Source organism: Sminthopsis crassicaudata, chromosome 5 (assembly GCF_048593235.1).
Source record: "Sminthopsis crassicaudata isolate SCR6 chromosome 5, ASM4859323v1, whole genome shotgun sequence".
Taxonomy (NCBI): Eukaryota; Metazoa; Chordata; class Mammalia; order Dasyuromorphia; family Dasyuridae; genus Sminthopsis; species Sminthopsis crassicaudata.
This window is the reverse complement of record NC_133621.1, coordinates 92,098,794-92,113,248: the sequence shown is the minus strand read 5'-3', so window position 1 is coordinate 92,113,248 and position 14,455 is coordinate 92,098,794. Positions and strand designations below refer to the sequence as shown.

The following is a 14,455-nucleotide window of genomic DNA, read 5'->3' as shown; positions in this document are numbered from 1 at the left end:
ACAGCTTGTTCTGAAACTGACAATGCTTAAGGCTTGTAAAACAAAACAAAAAAACAGGCCACTGCAGAATTTCCCCCCAATATATTTTAGGAGTAGTATTGGGGCAATACTAGTAAGAAGCAGAGCAAGGCCATTTCTCCTAAAGAGGTTTGCCATCAATTCCATTCTAAGGTAAACTGATGGTTTGAAGGATGTAATTGTAATACTTGCCATTTCATTGTTAATTCATTCATGTACTTCTGAAGAATTCAGAATCTTGTTGCATCTGATGTAGGGGGTGGAAAAATTTCTATGAGGAATTAGACAAAGCCCTTCAAATTGAATCGATATAAACCTTGATATGTCTGTGCCAAGTAGTAAGCACAGAGGAAGTACATAAAGTAGGGAAGTAGATTCTGTCATAGTTTCTTTAGTATAAGCAACTCCTAGGTGAGGTAAAGTCCTCTGCTAATGCAGGGTTGCAGCAAGCTTCAGAAAGTTACTTAGAACTGAGGGCAAGCAGATTTCCCAAGTGCTGCTTAACTTCATGTTGAGGCCAACATGAAGAAATATATATAGATCAAAAGTAAGAAAGCACATAGAAGCAAAGTCTTTTGAGAAAAGTGGGAAGTTGATAGGGTCAGGTCAATGTGACAAAAGTGAAAGTGTTTATATTTTAAGAAAAAATTATTGATGTGAGGATCATTCCTAAATCAATTTCTATGTGCAACTAAACCCTGACTTGTTAGAGAAAAAAAAATCTAAATTAGTACAAAGTTAAGGGAATGAATATTCAGTTTGGGAATTTGGAAAAATAAAAATGAGGAAAATGGCACAGTATTAAAATTGCAACCTTATCTATTTTAAAGTATAACTTCATAGGATATGGACTTGATTATAACAGTTTTTTATGCAGATATTTAACTGATATAAATTACTACGAAAAAAGAATCCAAAATACCCTAGAAACTGCATCAACCATTAAACATGACTTGATCTGGCCAAGTAAACAGTGTCAAGGACAATACTAATTTAGAAAAATAGGTCATTTATAAAATCTTATAGAAAAGATGGAGAAGTATTGCTTTATATGAAAGCTTGTTGAAAGATCTAAGCAAAGTCATCTGGAGGAATCTGATGAAGCTGAAAGGACAGCAAACATTATAAAAGTTCTAAAAAGATTGTTATAGCAAATTTTACTGTCAAGGATAGTTGAGCCACCACATTTGGATTCAGTTCTGGATGTTCTGGTGGTGGAAATGAAAATGGCACTAAAGAAAACCAACAGAAAAGACATTTGGATTGCACTAATTGGAGTAAAGTGCTTGGGGTGACCGAAGCTGGAGAGCACTAAGGAATCATTTCTCAAGGTTTGTGAAAGGAAAGTGTAGAAGTGAAAAATCTCAGTTCCTCCTCCCCCCCAAAAAAAAAGGGGGTATCAAAAAATAGTTACTAATCTGTATGCCTATTTTCTTAACTATATAAATTTTTATCTTTGGCACACATTGAGGGAGTCTTTCATGAGTAAGGATGCAGACACATTTCAACCAGTAGGCATGAAAGATAACATCTATTGTGCTTACTGGTTGACCATAAAAAAGCATTTGATTTTGTTAAGCAAAACATTTCCATAAAGGTTTTTCTCCAAAAAGTCTCCCATAATAATCAAATCCTATCTTAAAAGATACGGTTTTAAGTGTTGGGCATGTAGGTTGAGAGTCCACACACTCCATTGGTATCCATTTATTTTAAAGAAAATGTAAGATCCTCAGCATGTTGCGTGGCAGCTTAGCATTGGCAAATTTGTGGGGCAATACAAATGAGGGTTGGATTTGGATAAGTTGAGGTTTTTGTCTTTGGGTGGTGAACCCACATAGGGATATTTTCTATTTTTCTTAAACAAGCAAATCATCTAGTGACATTCTGACCCTATTAACATGAGCATGGCAGAAAGCTCTTGTTTACAGTTTATTGGGGTGACCTAGGAAGAGGAACCAAATTTAATTAAAGTCCAGCTTAAGAATCAAAAGTAGCGCAAAAGCCATGAGAAAGAGCCTGCAAAGTAGATTGTTTCCTGGCCCCTCATGAGTTTTAAAGTTTTGGGGATTTTGGTCACCTTGGTGTCCTGGCCTTAGGAGGAAAATGAAAGCTTAAGGGGTTCCTGATTCAAGAGTGATGTAAAAGTCCAAGGAAGGAGTTGATTCAGAAGATAATTTTTATTTCCTGTAAAATGGGAAAAATAAGTTTTTCACATTAAAAACAAGAGTACCACCCGGTAATATATATCTGGAAATACCAGACAGCATTTTAACAACTGAAATTATATGCAATATTTGTTTTCAACATGTAGTTATTTTTAAGGTTTGTAATGGGTAATTAAAAAAAATTCCCCAAAATCCCTTTTTGCTTAATATATAAATTCTTAAAAATTACTAGTTTTCAGGATTTTCTCCTATATTAATAGTTTCAGTGAATCTTAAAATCTTGAAAGTGAATTCTGCTATTGATTTTGGTAGTTTTTGCAGTGGTTTCTTGTTAGAGCATACATACTCTTATATCGTAATGGAGGTGGGTTCTCTTGGTAATAAGGCAGTGTTTTAAGGAAATGTAGTTACTGCCAAGTAGTGATAAAAATGACTATATAGGATGTCCTTTATGAGTAGAACCATCCAGAACCTGTATCACTTTAAAATATATAGCAGAAGTTATGGAGAGCATGGCTAATAAGAGTAAGTGGCTTGTGATCCTCACTATTGGACTTAAGATTGGAATACATAATTTATATTTTAAAAATTTTTCATGATTGAGAGTTAATATTATATGGGTTTTAGGCAATTTTGAGAATTACAATTACATGTAAGAATAAAAATGGCCGACCCAATAAACATTTTTTAAGCACCTGCTATGTAGGGGGTGCCGTTATTTAAAACAATTTAGACAAGGATCTGTTTTCCTGTTACTTCATCCTAGTCTGGAGATAGTTACATATCAGTATCTCCTTACTAGATAAGTGATAAATTAAAATTAGTTACAAGCGGAGTCCAAGGCCAGAGGGAAGGGAAGATTATCAAGCTTTTCATTTTTATTCCTCATAAATTCTATGATTTCTCATGTTCCTCCCGGGAAGGGGCTTTAGGGATCAGTCATTTTTGAAAGCGACAGCAGATTATGATTTGCCTAACATTGGGCCGACCCCTCCCAGCCTATTCGAAGTCCCTCGCGCTGGACGCGTCTTTTTCTTTCCCGGTGCAAGTTTATTTCAGCCTGCTAAGCGTGCTCCGATTCTCCCTCTCCCCTTTCGGGCTATTCGCCCTATTCCGGTCGCCTGGGGCCCTCGGAGTCTGGGGAGGGTTCCGGGAGGGAGTGGGGCACTGACGGGAGCGGCCCCTGGCCTCCGGGGCTTTCGTCCCTAAATTTAAAGACATTTGTTTTTACATTCTTTATCCAATCTGGAAATCCTCCTTTTCATCATAACAAAGGGGAGCCTTTATCACGGCTCTCGCCGAGACCATTCTAGTTTGGCTGATCGCGAAGGGGGTTTTCTAAATCCACTTCGTGTTTACAAAGCGGCGGTCGCTCGGCGGCTGCGTAGTGCGGTCCTACGGCCACTGGGAGCGCTGTCGGCTCTTCTGACGGGCACTCGCTGCGCCCCGCGGCACGTGTCCTGGGGCCCGGGGCGGGGCTTGACAGGGACCCGAGGGCGGCTTGGCCCCCACTGCTTCGTGCGGTCGGTGTCTACTGTTTCGTCCGAGGGCCGGCTCCGGCTCCGCAGCCCGGCACCAACGCCTCCCTCCCGGGGCCCAGGCCGCAGGCAGGTCCTCCAGCGCGGGGCGGCTGGGACCATGGCCGAGGCGGCGCCCGCTCCGGTAAGCCCCGAGGCTGGGCGGCGGAGGCTGGCAGGAGGGTGGTGGGGAAGGGGAGCGGCGCAAGCCGGGTCCTCGAAGCCTGGCGCGGGGCTCAGTCCCGTCGCCAACAGCGTCTTTGGCCTTCCAAGCGTTTCCGCGGCGGGGTTCGGCCTGCCCTGCTCGTGGCCGTGGAGGAAGAAGGGGAGCGCCATAGGATGGGTGGGTCCGGGAGACCTGAGCTCAGGTGAGGGCGGCACTCCAGCACGCTGGGAGGACGCTGCTGAGAAGCAGAGAGCCCCGCCCCCACCCCTCGGCGGCCCAATTTGTAGGAGCGCGACCCCCAACGGTGGCAAAAGAGGCAGATAGCGGCGATCTGCAGTGATGGTCAACCTTGGGACGGTGGCGCCTTCGGTTCAAATTCTGCCTCGGCCACCTATGCTTGGGGATGGTGGTCAAGTCACTTCTTGTGTCAGGGTAGCCCTCTCTTGTGTGGTGAAGGATCCGAAATTTAAGTAATACTCTTGGAGTCCTCGGGTCCCACAAAGGGTAGTTTTCCAAAGAATTCTGCAAGAAAACTGCATAAAGCATGCAATCTACAAAATCGTGCGTACTTATGTTTGGCCGGCTGCTGCAGCCTAGGAACCTTCCTCGGAATGTTGTTGGAGACATAAAGCACATAGCGTTACAAAGGAAACCAATTCTATTGCAAGACATATCAGAAAACACATGCATGCGTGTATACACTGTATGCAAGCACATTTAAAAAGTAGTGACACTAAAAAGATGGACATATTCTATAATGAGCAGGGAACAGTTGATAGCGCTTGTGCGCCTGCTCCATTAGTATTCTCTGATTTCTGAAGAACTCAAGGAAGCTCCAGCACTTTGGGGTAGGTGATTCACCTGGGAGGTCAGGGACAAGAATCACTGCAATCACAGACTCATGAGACTTTTGAAGTGATTTTAAACTCTGTTAACAATGTCTGCTTTTTTTTCTTCCAGCATGATTTCCTCCATTAACATTGATTCTTTGTGGGATGAGGGGAGGACAGGTATGAGGTACCAGTGATTGAAGTGTCTTATCTCAAGGCCACACAGCAAATTAGTGACAGAGACATGAATAAGAAATCCAGTTTTCCTGACTCTAGTCCAATTTTTAACATTACATCATAGAAGTATTTTTGAGTTTTTATTTGGAGGAAGAAAAATTTCCTTTTTCATCATATGAATTTTGACAATATCTGGCTGTGTTTGGTAACTAGTTTGGAACTTTTGGATGTTCTATACATTTTAACATACTTATTTTTCAAAGAAATAAACTCCACAAAAGTAGCTAATATTTCACAAAAGACAGACATTGAATTCAGAATTCCACACCTTATGTGACCCATCTCTGAACAAATGAAGAGAAAGTATCTTCTCAAATCTTTTCTTTAGAGCCAAGCTTGGTCATTATAATTTCATTGCATTCACTTTTGATTGTTTTATTATCTCAGTATGTACATTGCTATAAATTAGCAATTGTACATGTTGTTTTCGTAGTGACACTTACTTTTACATCAGTTCATTTGCCTTTCCATGCTTTCCTGTATTCACTGGCCTCATTATTTATTAAATACCAGTGTGTTCAAGTACCACAGTTTGTGTAGGCATCCCTCAGTTTATGGGCATCTACTTGTTTTCAATTCTTTTGCCACCACAAAGAGTGAAGCCATAAATATTCTGATAGACTCATACACACTCTTTTTTTTGTTCCTCAGGTACGTGATTTTGAAACTTAAAATATAATTTGGCCAGAATGTTGTAGAGAATTGATATATAGACTAGATAATTTGCTATAAAGAAGCTGCATCTACTAATTCAGATTGACACCTGTAATTTATGATCTTAGTAAGGTTAGATAGTTATTGTTAAAAAGATCATTTGGAGAACAGTAGAAGTAGATAAGCCTTTTAAATATGTATATTTACATTACAAATGTAAATTTGTATTTAATTGTATTATAATCATCTAGGTAATGAGGGCCGAGCTTGAGTGGGATAGTATAAAGACCTGCTATATCTTTTACAGTGATAAGACTGCAGTAATAACTCAATTAAAAGCTTATTGATTTAATGAAATCCATGATTAATTTGTCAGAAAGGGCATGAAGTGGAGGGACCTAATAGGAGAATTCTAAAGCCTAGGGCTTGTTCTTCCCAGGTTTCTTTTTGGAGTAGTAAATGATTTTTAAAAATAAAACAATGTATCATCCTATAATCCTGAGACTATCTAATTCTCTTTGCTAATAGGTCCTTGAGCAGGATGTACCGTCTGGATCCTTGAAAGCTTTGCTGACCTCCCCAGCTCTTTCTGCTGAGAAAGATTCATGTCTGCACTCCCCAGAGATCACCCTCTGGACTGTAGTGACTGCCATTCAGGCTGTGGAAAAGAAGGTAGATCTGTGCCTGGCCCGATTATTCACTTTAGAGGGTCGGACGGGGACAGCAGAGAAAAAACTGGCAGACTGTGAGCGGGCGGCAGTGGAGATTGAAAACCAGCTGGAGGGCAGGTGGACCATGTTGGGCACCCTACTCCAAGAGTATGGGCTGCTCCAGAGGAGGCTGGAGAACCTGGAGAACCTGCTTCGAAACAGGAACTTCTGGATCCTGCGGCTCCCCCCAGGCAGCAAGGGCGAGGTTCCTAAGGTAATCTCTTCTAACCCAGGAATGGTGGGAGCCTGTGAGACCCAGGTTGAGTGTATGTGTGCAAGAGTGTATGATACTTGTGATTCTAGGTGCCCCTGACATTTGATGATGTGGCCGTGTATTTTTCGGAGCAGGAGTGGGGAAAGCTGGAGGAGTGGCAAAAGGAGCTTTACAAGCACGTGATGAGGGGCAACTATGAGATGCTGGTCTCCCTGGGTAAGGTACCAAACTTGGTCCCCGTTAAAGAGCTTTCAGGAGTCATATAATCTGAGATTTGACTTTTATTTGATCTTAGCACTTTATGCTTTTGTATACTGACTTGTGGGAGGCTTAGTCTTTATCTTTGCACAAGCAGAAGATTGTGTGTTTCTTAAATGTGTTCCAGGCTGCTTTGCTTCCTTGGTTGAATCTATCTTCTCAGTCCAGGAATCAGACTGATTATGTCTTCTTCCTCCATCCTGTGCACAGATTATGCTGTTTCCAAACCTGATATTCTCTCTCAGATTGAACGAGGAGAAAAACCATGCCTTAAGGACCAGTGGGGCTCAGATGAGAAAGTACTATGTCCTGGAAAACTAAGTGCTAGTAAGTATGAAGTAGAAACAATATGGAAGACTTTGGGAATGAAATACTAAGAGGAAATAGAAGTGTTTATTTTTATTTACTGTGCTCAGTTTTTCTATTCCCACTTCCTTTGTACCCTTGGGAGGATGGAATTAGGTATTTTGGTAATTTATATCTTCTAAAGACAAAACACTAGACTGAGAACTTCAATTATAGGTCTGCTTCTTAGTGCTAAATAGTGAAATCGTTTCATCATTATAGGTCTCACTTTTTTTTTTTTTTTTTTGTCTTTAAAGTGAAGCCATCAGACTAGATCATTTCTAATGTCTTATCTAGTTCTAGCATTCTAGATTTGATTTGGAATCTGAAAGAGGTACAGGTACAAGATAGGCAGTGGTTCTGCACCTAGTCAGTACCCAAGAGAAAAATAGCCACCTGAGAATTAAGTTATCTGTTAGATAGTATATGTGAGATAATAGGTGTTATCTACTAGATATTTGTTAAGTTTGTTAGAAATACCAAGAGATTTCTGGTGAATTTTGGAAATATGGAAGATTCACCCTGGACCTATTTATGTATTCTACTCAGTGTTAGTTATGTATCATTTCCCCCTACTCCAGGCCTGCCTTCTCCAGAGTATATTTCCAAGCACCTTCAACCTGCCCAAGGAGAAACAAAGGAAGAACCAGTTCTTAAAGATCATCAAGACTCAGAAACACATGGAAGTCTGATTGAATCAAGCTTAACTGGTGAGTCAGAGCACAGGATGGTAGCTAAAGGTAGATAAACATTTGGCATATGACTTGAAGCCCCTCCTACTAGAACTGCTTAGAGAGTTTTTTGTAGCTGCTACCTTCCCAGAGGTGAAGGGAAGTACAGGGATTTTCTGAGGGCAGTAAGTTCTAGGGCAGGACCCATTCTTTTGCTCATTGAACAATAACAGTGATAACTCATAATTTCATAAAATATTTGAGATTCACAATGCTTTTCTCAAAATCTTGTGAGGTAAATAAGTTCAAGTGTTTTTACCCATTTGGCTGTTAAAGAAAAAAAAGACCCACAGAGATAAAGTCACTTTATTCATTTTCATATCATTATTAAATGTCAGTAATTAAAACTCAAGGTTCAGCATTACTGACCAAGTGTTCTTTCTGTTATTCTAGTGGACTAGTTTTTACTCACTGTTCCATAAATGGATTATGCAGTTTTCTATTTCCATTGTTGCTAATAACAGTCTTTCAACTTAGAATAACTGCTCCTCATTTCTTTATTTGAATCCTGCCTCTCCTTGAAAGTTCAGTCAAAGTCTCATGGAACAGAGCAGCAGGCATTAATTCTGGAGTCAGAGGACATGGATTTACAGCCTACCTCTGATCCTCAGTCTCTTCAATTGATCCTGGATAAGTCACTTTAGTCCCTGGGTCTCAGTTTTCTTAACTGAAAAAGAAAGGAATTGCACTAACTAGGTCCTGAGATCCCTTCAACCCTAATCCTCTCATCCTATGCTCTTCTACAGGACTACTGTTTCAGACATGCACCCCATGTTTCTGACCTGTGCCCCTTGTTCATTTTCTGATAGACCTTCCTGTCTGTATTGCTGATTTTGTACTTATCATAACTCAAATGTATATAAAATTGAAAGGTTTCTAGAGCACTGTCCTTATCCTAACCTTGTGGGACACAGAAGTTAAGAGACTGACTTGCGATCAGTTAGGGAATAAATGGCCAGTCTATGATCTGAGATCTTATGATTCCAGCTCCAAAGTTCCCTACTATGGGGTCAGACTTCTCTTTCCCATTTAGCAGTGCTACCTTATGTTTATGTGGATACATATAAATGATCTATCTTCCCTACTAGATAAAAGGTTCCCCAGGGATATTGATTACATCTTATACCTGTTACATCCCATGTGCTCCCTAACACAGGGCCTCACATTCACAAAAATAATCCTTCCCTGTGAAAAGATCTGTGCTGGAAACTACCTTAGATACAAAGATGTACATAGTCTAATTGATATGGGATAAATCAGTAACATGATAGAGTGGATAGTGGGTTCTAGTCCTGCCTATGTAATCACAGGGAAGTCATTTGAGTTTTCTGGGACTTAAGAAACTAGTTGCAGAGAAGTTATAAATCTGCAGTGGTGAAGAGCATTTCCATACAGGGAGTTCTCTGTGCTGATGAAATCGCTTGTATGGACTTCAAAAAGATTAGTGTCAGCTGTGCCCTGGTGAAGTCATTTACCCTCTCTGACCATAGTTTCCTCATCAGCTAAATGGAAATAATTTATATTTTCTACTTAACGGAGTTTTTGTGAAGAAAGGACTTTATATACCTTAAAGTTCCATATAAATGTCAGCTCTTAACCATTTCTAGGGCATGGTCTTTTTCTTGAAAGATCTTCTAATATAGTAAGAAATATAAATACATAAAAATCTGAACATTTTGAAAAGATGCTATTGCAAAGTTTTTGTTTTATTAACTAAGTAAAGGCCATAGAGAACAATCAAAGGAGAGATCAGGCTGGTCAAGGAAGAGTCTTTTAGCAAAAGTGGGACTTGAACTTGACCTTAGTTTGAATATATATAGATAAAATAAAGGGGAGTTGCATTACTTTTGGGGTAGAGGAAACTTTAACCAGAATTGGGATAATGCCAGATGAGTTTGGAGACTGTGAATATAGCAGTTGGGTTGCAGCAGAGGAAATATAGGGGAGTCATCCAGGGGGGAAAGGTTTTTTCTTTTCAAAGACATTTAGGGGGAAAAATGGCCTGGGAGTTGTAACTTTGGTGATCAAAAATTTTTTCTTAAATTAGATTGAAATAATTTTTGCCTTAATTTAATCTCATTTGTATGTAGATCTTCATAGGGATCGAGAACAACTGAACAGCACTGCACCTTTCAGAAAGACACAAGTATCTCCCTTTTTCCTCTTTCCATTTTATACTCTCTAATCTCCAGAATTGTTTGCTTTCTTAGGACTAAGCCATTTGCTACTGACCATATCCCTACTTGCTTTCACCTAACTTTGTTGTTGCTGTTGGTGGTGGTGGTGGTGGTGGTGTGTGTGTGTGTGTGTGTGTGTGTGTGTGTGTGTGTGTGTGTGTGTGTGGGTGGGTATCTGATTTCTGCCAAAGGGTTGTTTTCCCAGGGTGGAACTCTCCCTCGTACTTCTTATAATTTTGAGTCTGGGGTGCTGTACCTTTTGGGATAACAGTTTTACTCACTATGTGCCCTTCAGATCTTTTTTTTGAGAAGTAGCAGTAGGTTGGATGAGAAAGTCATCCACACTCTTGGGGCAGCCTGTTACAGTCCAAACTCAGGAAATTAACCAGCGGATGTCAGAAATGGGGAGTCCTTGGTAGCTGAGTGACTCTCCCTGAGGCTCAGTTTCCTTACCTGTATAATGAACAAAATAGGCAGATGCCACTTGCTTCCTAGGACTGATTAGAAAATATGTGTAAAATCTAAAGCACTATAGAAATGTCAGTTTTTGTCATTAACAGGCTGACAGCAACCTGGGCTTCTTGGCCTCCGAGATGTTGGCCTCATTAACTCTGTGCTCTAACCTCCTGAGCCATGGTTGATGGGTGACTGACTTCAGGTCCTCAATCTGGAACCCGATGGGGATCCTCCTTTACCAGTAGGTATCTGCTCAGAGTGTATAAAGATGTTTCATACCGCTGGGGAAACTGTGATGCTGAGCCCCATTCTTGTACCAGTTATGACATCCAGCATCCAAGGAAGACCTTAATAGGATTCTCTCTCTCACAGAGCCCCCCCCAGCTGGCATCAATGTTTTGTCCTCGATTAAACAGGAGGAAGAACCACAAGATGGAGAAGTATCAATCTTCCCACAGAGGGAAATCGTGCCCTACTTGAGACTGGGTAAGTGATAGGGGAAGGGAAAAAGCATGTGTTAAGTGCCTCCCATGTATATCAGACTAATAATAGTACATTACAAATATTAATGACCTCATTTGATCCTTAGAACAAGCCTGGGGGGAAGTAGGTGCTATTATTGTCCCCATTTTGCACTTGAGAAAACTGAGGTAACAGTTACATGATTTGCCCAGGGTCTCACAGGTAGTAAGTGTCTGAGGCCTGATTTGAATTCAAGTCTTACTGACTCCATAATCGGCCCTCTCTTCACTAAACCAGAATACCCATTCTATAGTCAATGTCAAAAAAAAAAAAAAAAAAAAAAAAAAATCAGCTCTAGTTGGCTAATTTTGAGTTAGGCTCCAAAGGTTCTGCTTTTTCTTTCCTCTTGCCACCTTCAACTCATCTACTTAATTCTGCCCCTAGGGGGATCTTGTGGCAGTGATGGGATTACCTCCTATAGCGTGTGGGAAACAGGAGGATCTAGATGCTGGGTTTTTCACCCCTTTATCCCTTATTTCCACTTGGGGCTTTTGCTTGTATACTGGCCCCCCATTCCCTGGCCAAGTCACCCACTGCTAATTTCCTCACTCATTTATCCTCCGTTATCCCATTACTAACTTCCCACTGTCCTTAGTATGGAATAGACTTGGCTTCAAACAAACTAACCTAATGTCAAGGAGGTCCCTGCTGTCTGTGCTGAGGTAGGATGAGCCTTGGACTGTAGCAAGAACACACAACCTGCTCTTTTGGTTGGATAGTAAGGGGAAAGGAGGAGTAGCAGGAGAATACTTAGCTGTATAGCAGTTTTCTAGGATAAATGAGATTTCCCATAATTCTCTCTCTTCTAGCTTAGTCCTTCTCTAGCTACCACTGCAACTGGGCTTCGACAGGCAGGCAGTATTTATCAAACTCCTGTTATGGACAGAATAATGATAACAGAAACAGTGATGATGGTGATGATGATAATAATAATAGTTCATGGTTTATATAATGCCTTCAAGTATATATGCTACTTTCTTTACATTATTTTATTTAATAATGATAGAACCACAGCCCCTGCCTTCTAGAAGTACAGATTATTTGAGGAAACAAAATGGTATAAAGCAAGTTGGACTCAAGTGCGGGGTGGTATGGTTGAGGCTGTACTCTTACAGAAATTCAGATGGAAGAGATAATGGTAGGGGGATGCACAGTCAGGGGAAGTTTCATTCAGTCCTTTCAGAGCAGAGGCCCAGCTCCAGAGGATGTGCTGGCTCAGCAGTTAACAAGCCAGGGGGTGGTCTTCCTTTATTGAGCCCCACAGCACTTTTCCTTCCACTCATTTCCAATAAGCCTCTCTGCCTTTGAACTTTCTGGAGCCTTTTGCAGTCAGACAAAACACTGCATTCTTTTCAGCTTATTTCTTTTTACTGTCCTTGATCTCTAGTCCTTTCATCTACTTGGGGTGTGCCTTTGGGAAAGTCATTGCAGCTCAACTTCAGTTTGCTCATCTGTGACATGCAAGGGCTAGGCTCAGTAATCTGAAGGTCCCTGCCACTGCAGCATGCTAGGATTCTATGTCATTAATGTGGAGAAGGAAGAGAATCATATGGTGTGACAGTGGTTGAGGAAAGCTTTGTGGGAGGTGGATTGGAATAAAAAGTGTGGATTTGATTAGCATGGAAATGGAAATGATTCTGGTTTGTTTGAAGGACCGCATGTGGATTCTTTTCACCAGATCATGGCCTTGTGAGCATCAAATCAGAGAGTCCAACAGATGAGACAGTTCCACAGCAGCTAGACTTGGGGCAGCGCTCCAGCACAGCAGAGCACACAGTCTCTAATGGAGGCAGGGAAGACATGGCTGAGCCAACGGAGCTGAGCCGAGGCCGCCCTGGTCTTCCCAGGGCTCGGGGAAGGGAGAAGCCCTTGCCTCCTGCTTCTAGTGAGCCCCCTCGCATCCTCCCCCGGCGGAGAGAGCGGGCTTTTCCATGTCCAGACTGTGGTCAGAGCTTCAGGCTGAAGATCAACCTGACCATTCACCAGCGTAGCCACTTGGAGGATGAGGACTGGGCGTCCCAGAGCAGCTGGCCAGACACGTGGGAAGAGCCTGCTGCCCCCCTAGAGCCAGGGGAGGTGGTGGTGCCAGGCCCCATCATACAATGGCTCCCTGAGGAGCCGGACAGCCACCATGCCCTGGCTGGGCAGTCATGCCAGGAGCAGCGTCCTTCATCCAGCCGTGCATCCAGGCTATATCACTGCAGTGAGTGCCTGCGCCTGTTTGAGCAGCGGAAGAGCCTCCTCTTGCACCAGCGCCTGCATACTGGTAACAGCCAGGGCTGTCCCACCTGCACCTATTGTGGCAAGGGTTTCCGGCGACCCTCAGATCTATTCCGGCATCAGCGCATCCACACGGGCGAGCGGCCCTACCAGTGCTCTGAGTGTGGTAGGACGTTCAATCGCAACCACCACCTGGCTGTCCACATGCAAACACACTCCAGGAAGCATCAAGACAGCCCCCACTGCTCCAGAAAAGGAAGTCTGGCCCTTGCCCGCCCCAATCCTGCTGAGGAAGGTTGAGCCCAAAGGGGCCCCTCGGGTGGGGTAAACTCTTGCCCCCTTGAAGGGCCTTCCTGCTCCCTAGTGGCAAGAATCTGCTAGCTTGGTGCTGCTGCTTCACCTGGAGGGTATGGCAAGCCTTCTGTCTCTGCCTGCCTGGCAGTCTTCTCTTTGTTTGGTAGAGTACTTGCCCCAGGACAATTTAGGAAAGTTTTTCTTTGTACTAGAACATTGGGCAGGTGACACATATTTGGAATCATGAGTGTGGTCAGACTTACATTTTCTATTTTCCAAGTCTGAACTTGTCCCTCAAGGTCACTGAGCCTCAGATGATCAAAGGAGATGGGCTCTGGGGCAGGAGAGCCTTATCCCTGGGCACAGTTGGTAGGCTGGATGTACTGGGACTTCCTCACTCCCCGACTTCCAGGGTTTTTCCTACCAGAACTCTGAGATGGGCCTGGGTGCCATTTTGTATGCTCAGCAATCTGGAGTGATAGGCATTTTGGTACATAGTTTCCTTGAGCAAAATCACTGTCCTCATTGTTCTCTTGTTGTTCTGATATGTTTGTCATGAAATTCTTTTCCAATGGAGTTTTTTTTTTTTTAATTGCTTGCATAAGTGGTCTGAGTTATTTCAAAACAATATAGGAGGGACCTGATATAAGTTGACATACAGTGCCTCTGTGAGAGTGTGTGTGTGTGTGTGTGTGTGTGTGTGTGTCTGTGTGTGTTTGCCATGTAGTAGTCCTGATTGTATGTTTGAGTAGACATTGACAAATATGTATGTGGCTCTGATTGTTTATATATCTATGTGTATATGTATATAAATGCATGTACTTTGTGTATGCACACACAAATATGCCTATATATGTGTGTATATGTATTCACATACACACATGTCCACACATAGAAAACTCAAAAGAAAGAAAGCTTCAGTCTTTTTTTTTTTTTTTTTT

General features: G+C 42.2%; 1 protein-coding gene across 3 annotated transcripts; it reads left to right on the top strand.

Annotated features, from left to right (window-relative positions):
• The first annotated feature begins 2,379 nt into the window (after nt 1-2,379).
• ZNF783 (zinc finger protein 783) lies at nt 2,380-14,106 on the top strand. 3 transcript variants are annotated; one of them, XM_074267583.1, is made up of 7 exons: nt 2,380-3,845; nt 6,116-6,511; nt 6,646-6,727; nt 6,980-7,096; nt 7,696-7,824; nt 10,851-10,964; nt 12,679-14,106. In XM_074267583.1, exons 1-7 carry the CDS (start codon nt 3,822-3,824, stop codon nt 13,518-13,520), a joined length of 1,704 nt encoding a protein of 567 aa, XP_074123684.1. In that variant the 5' UTR covers nt 2,380-3,821; the 3' UTR covers nt 13,521-14,106. The 3 variants fall into 3 exon arrangements, with proteins under 3 accessions (XP_074123684.1, XP_074123683.1, XP_074123682.1); XM_074267582.1 differs by having other exon boundaries at nt 6,601-6,727; nt 10,895-10,964; nt 12,653-14,106; XM_074267581.1 differs by having other exon boundaries at nt 6,601-6,727.
• Nucleotides 14,107-14,455: the final 349 nt, after the last annotated feature.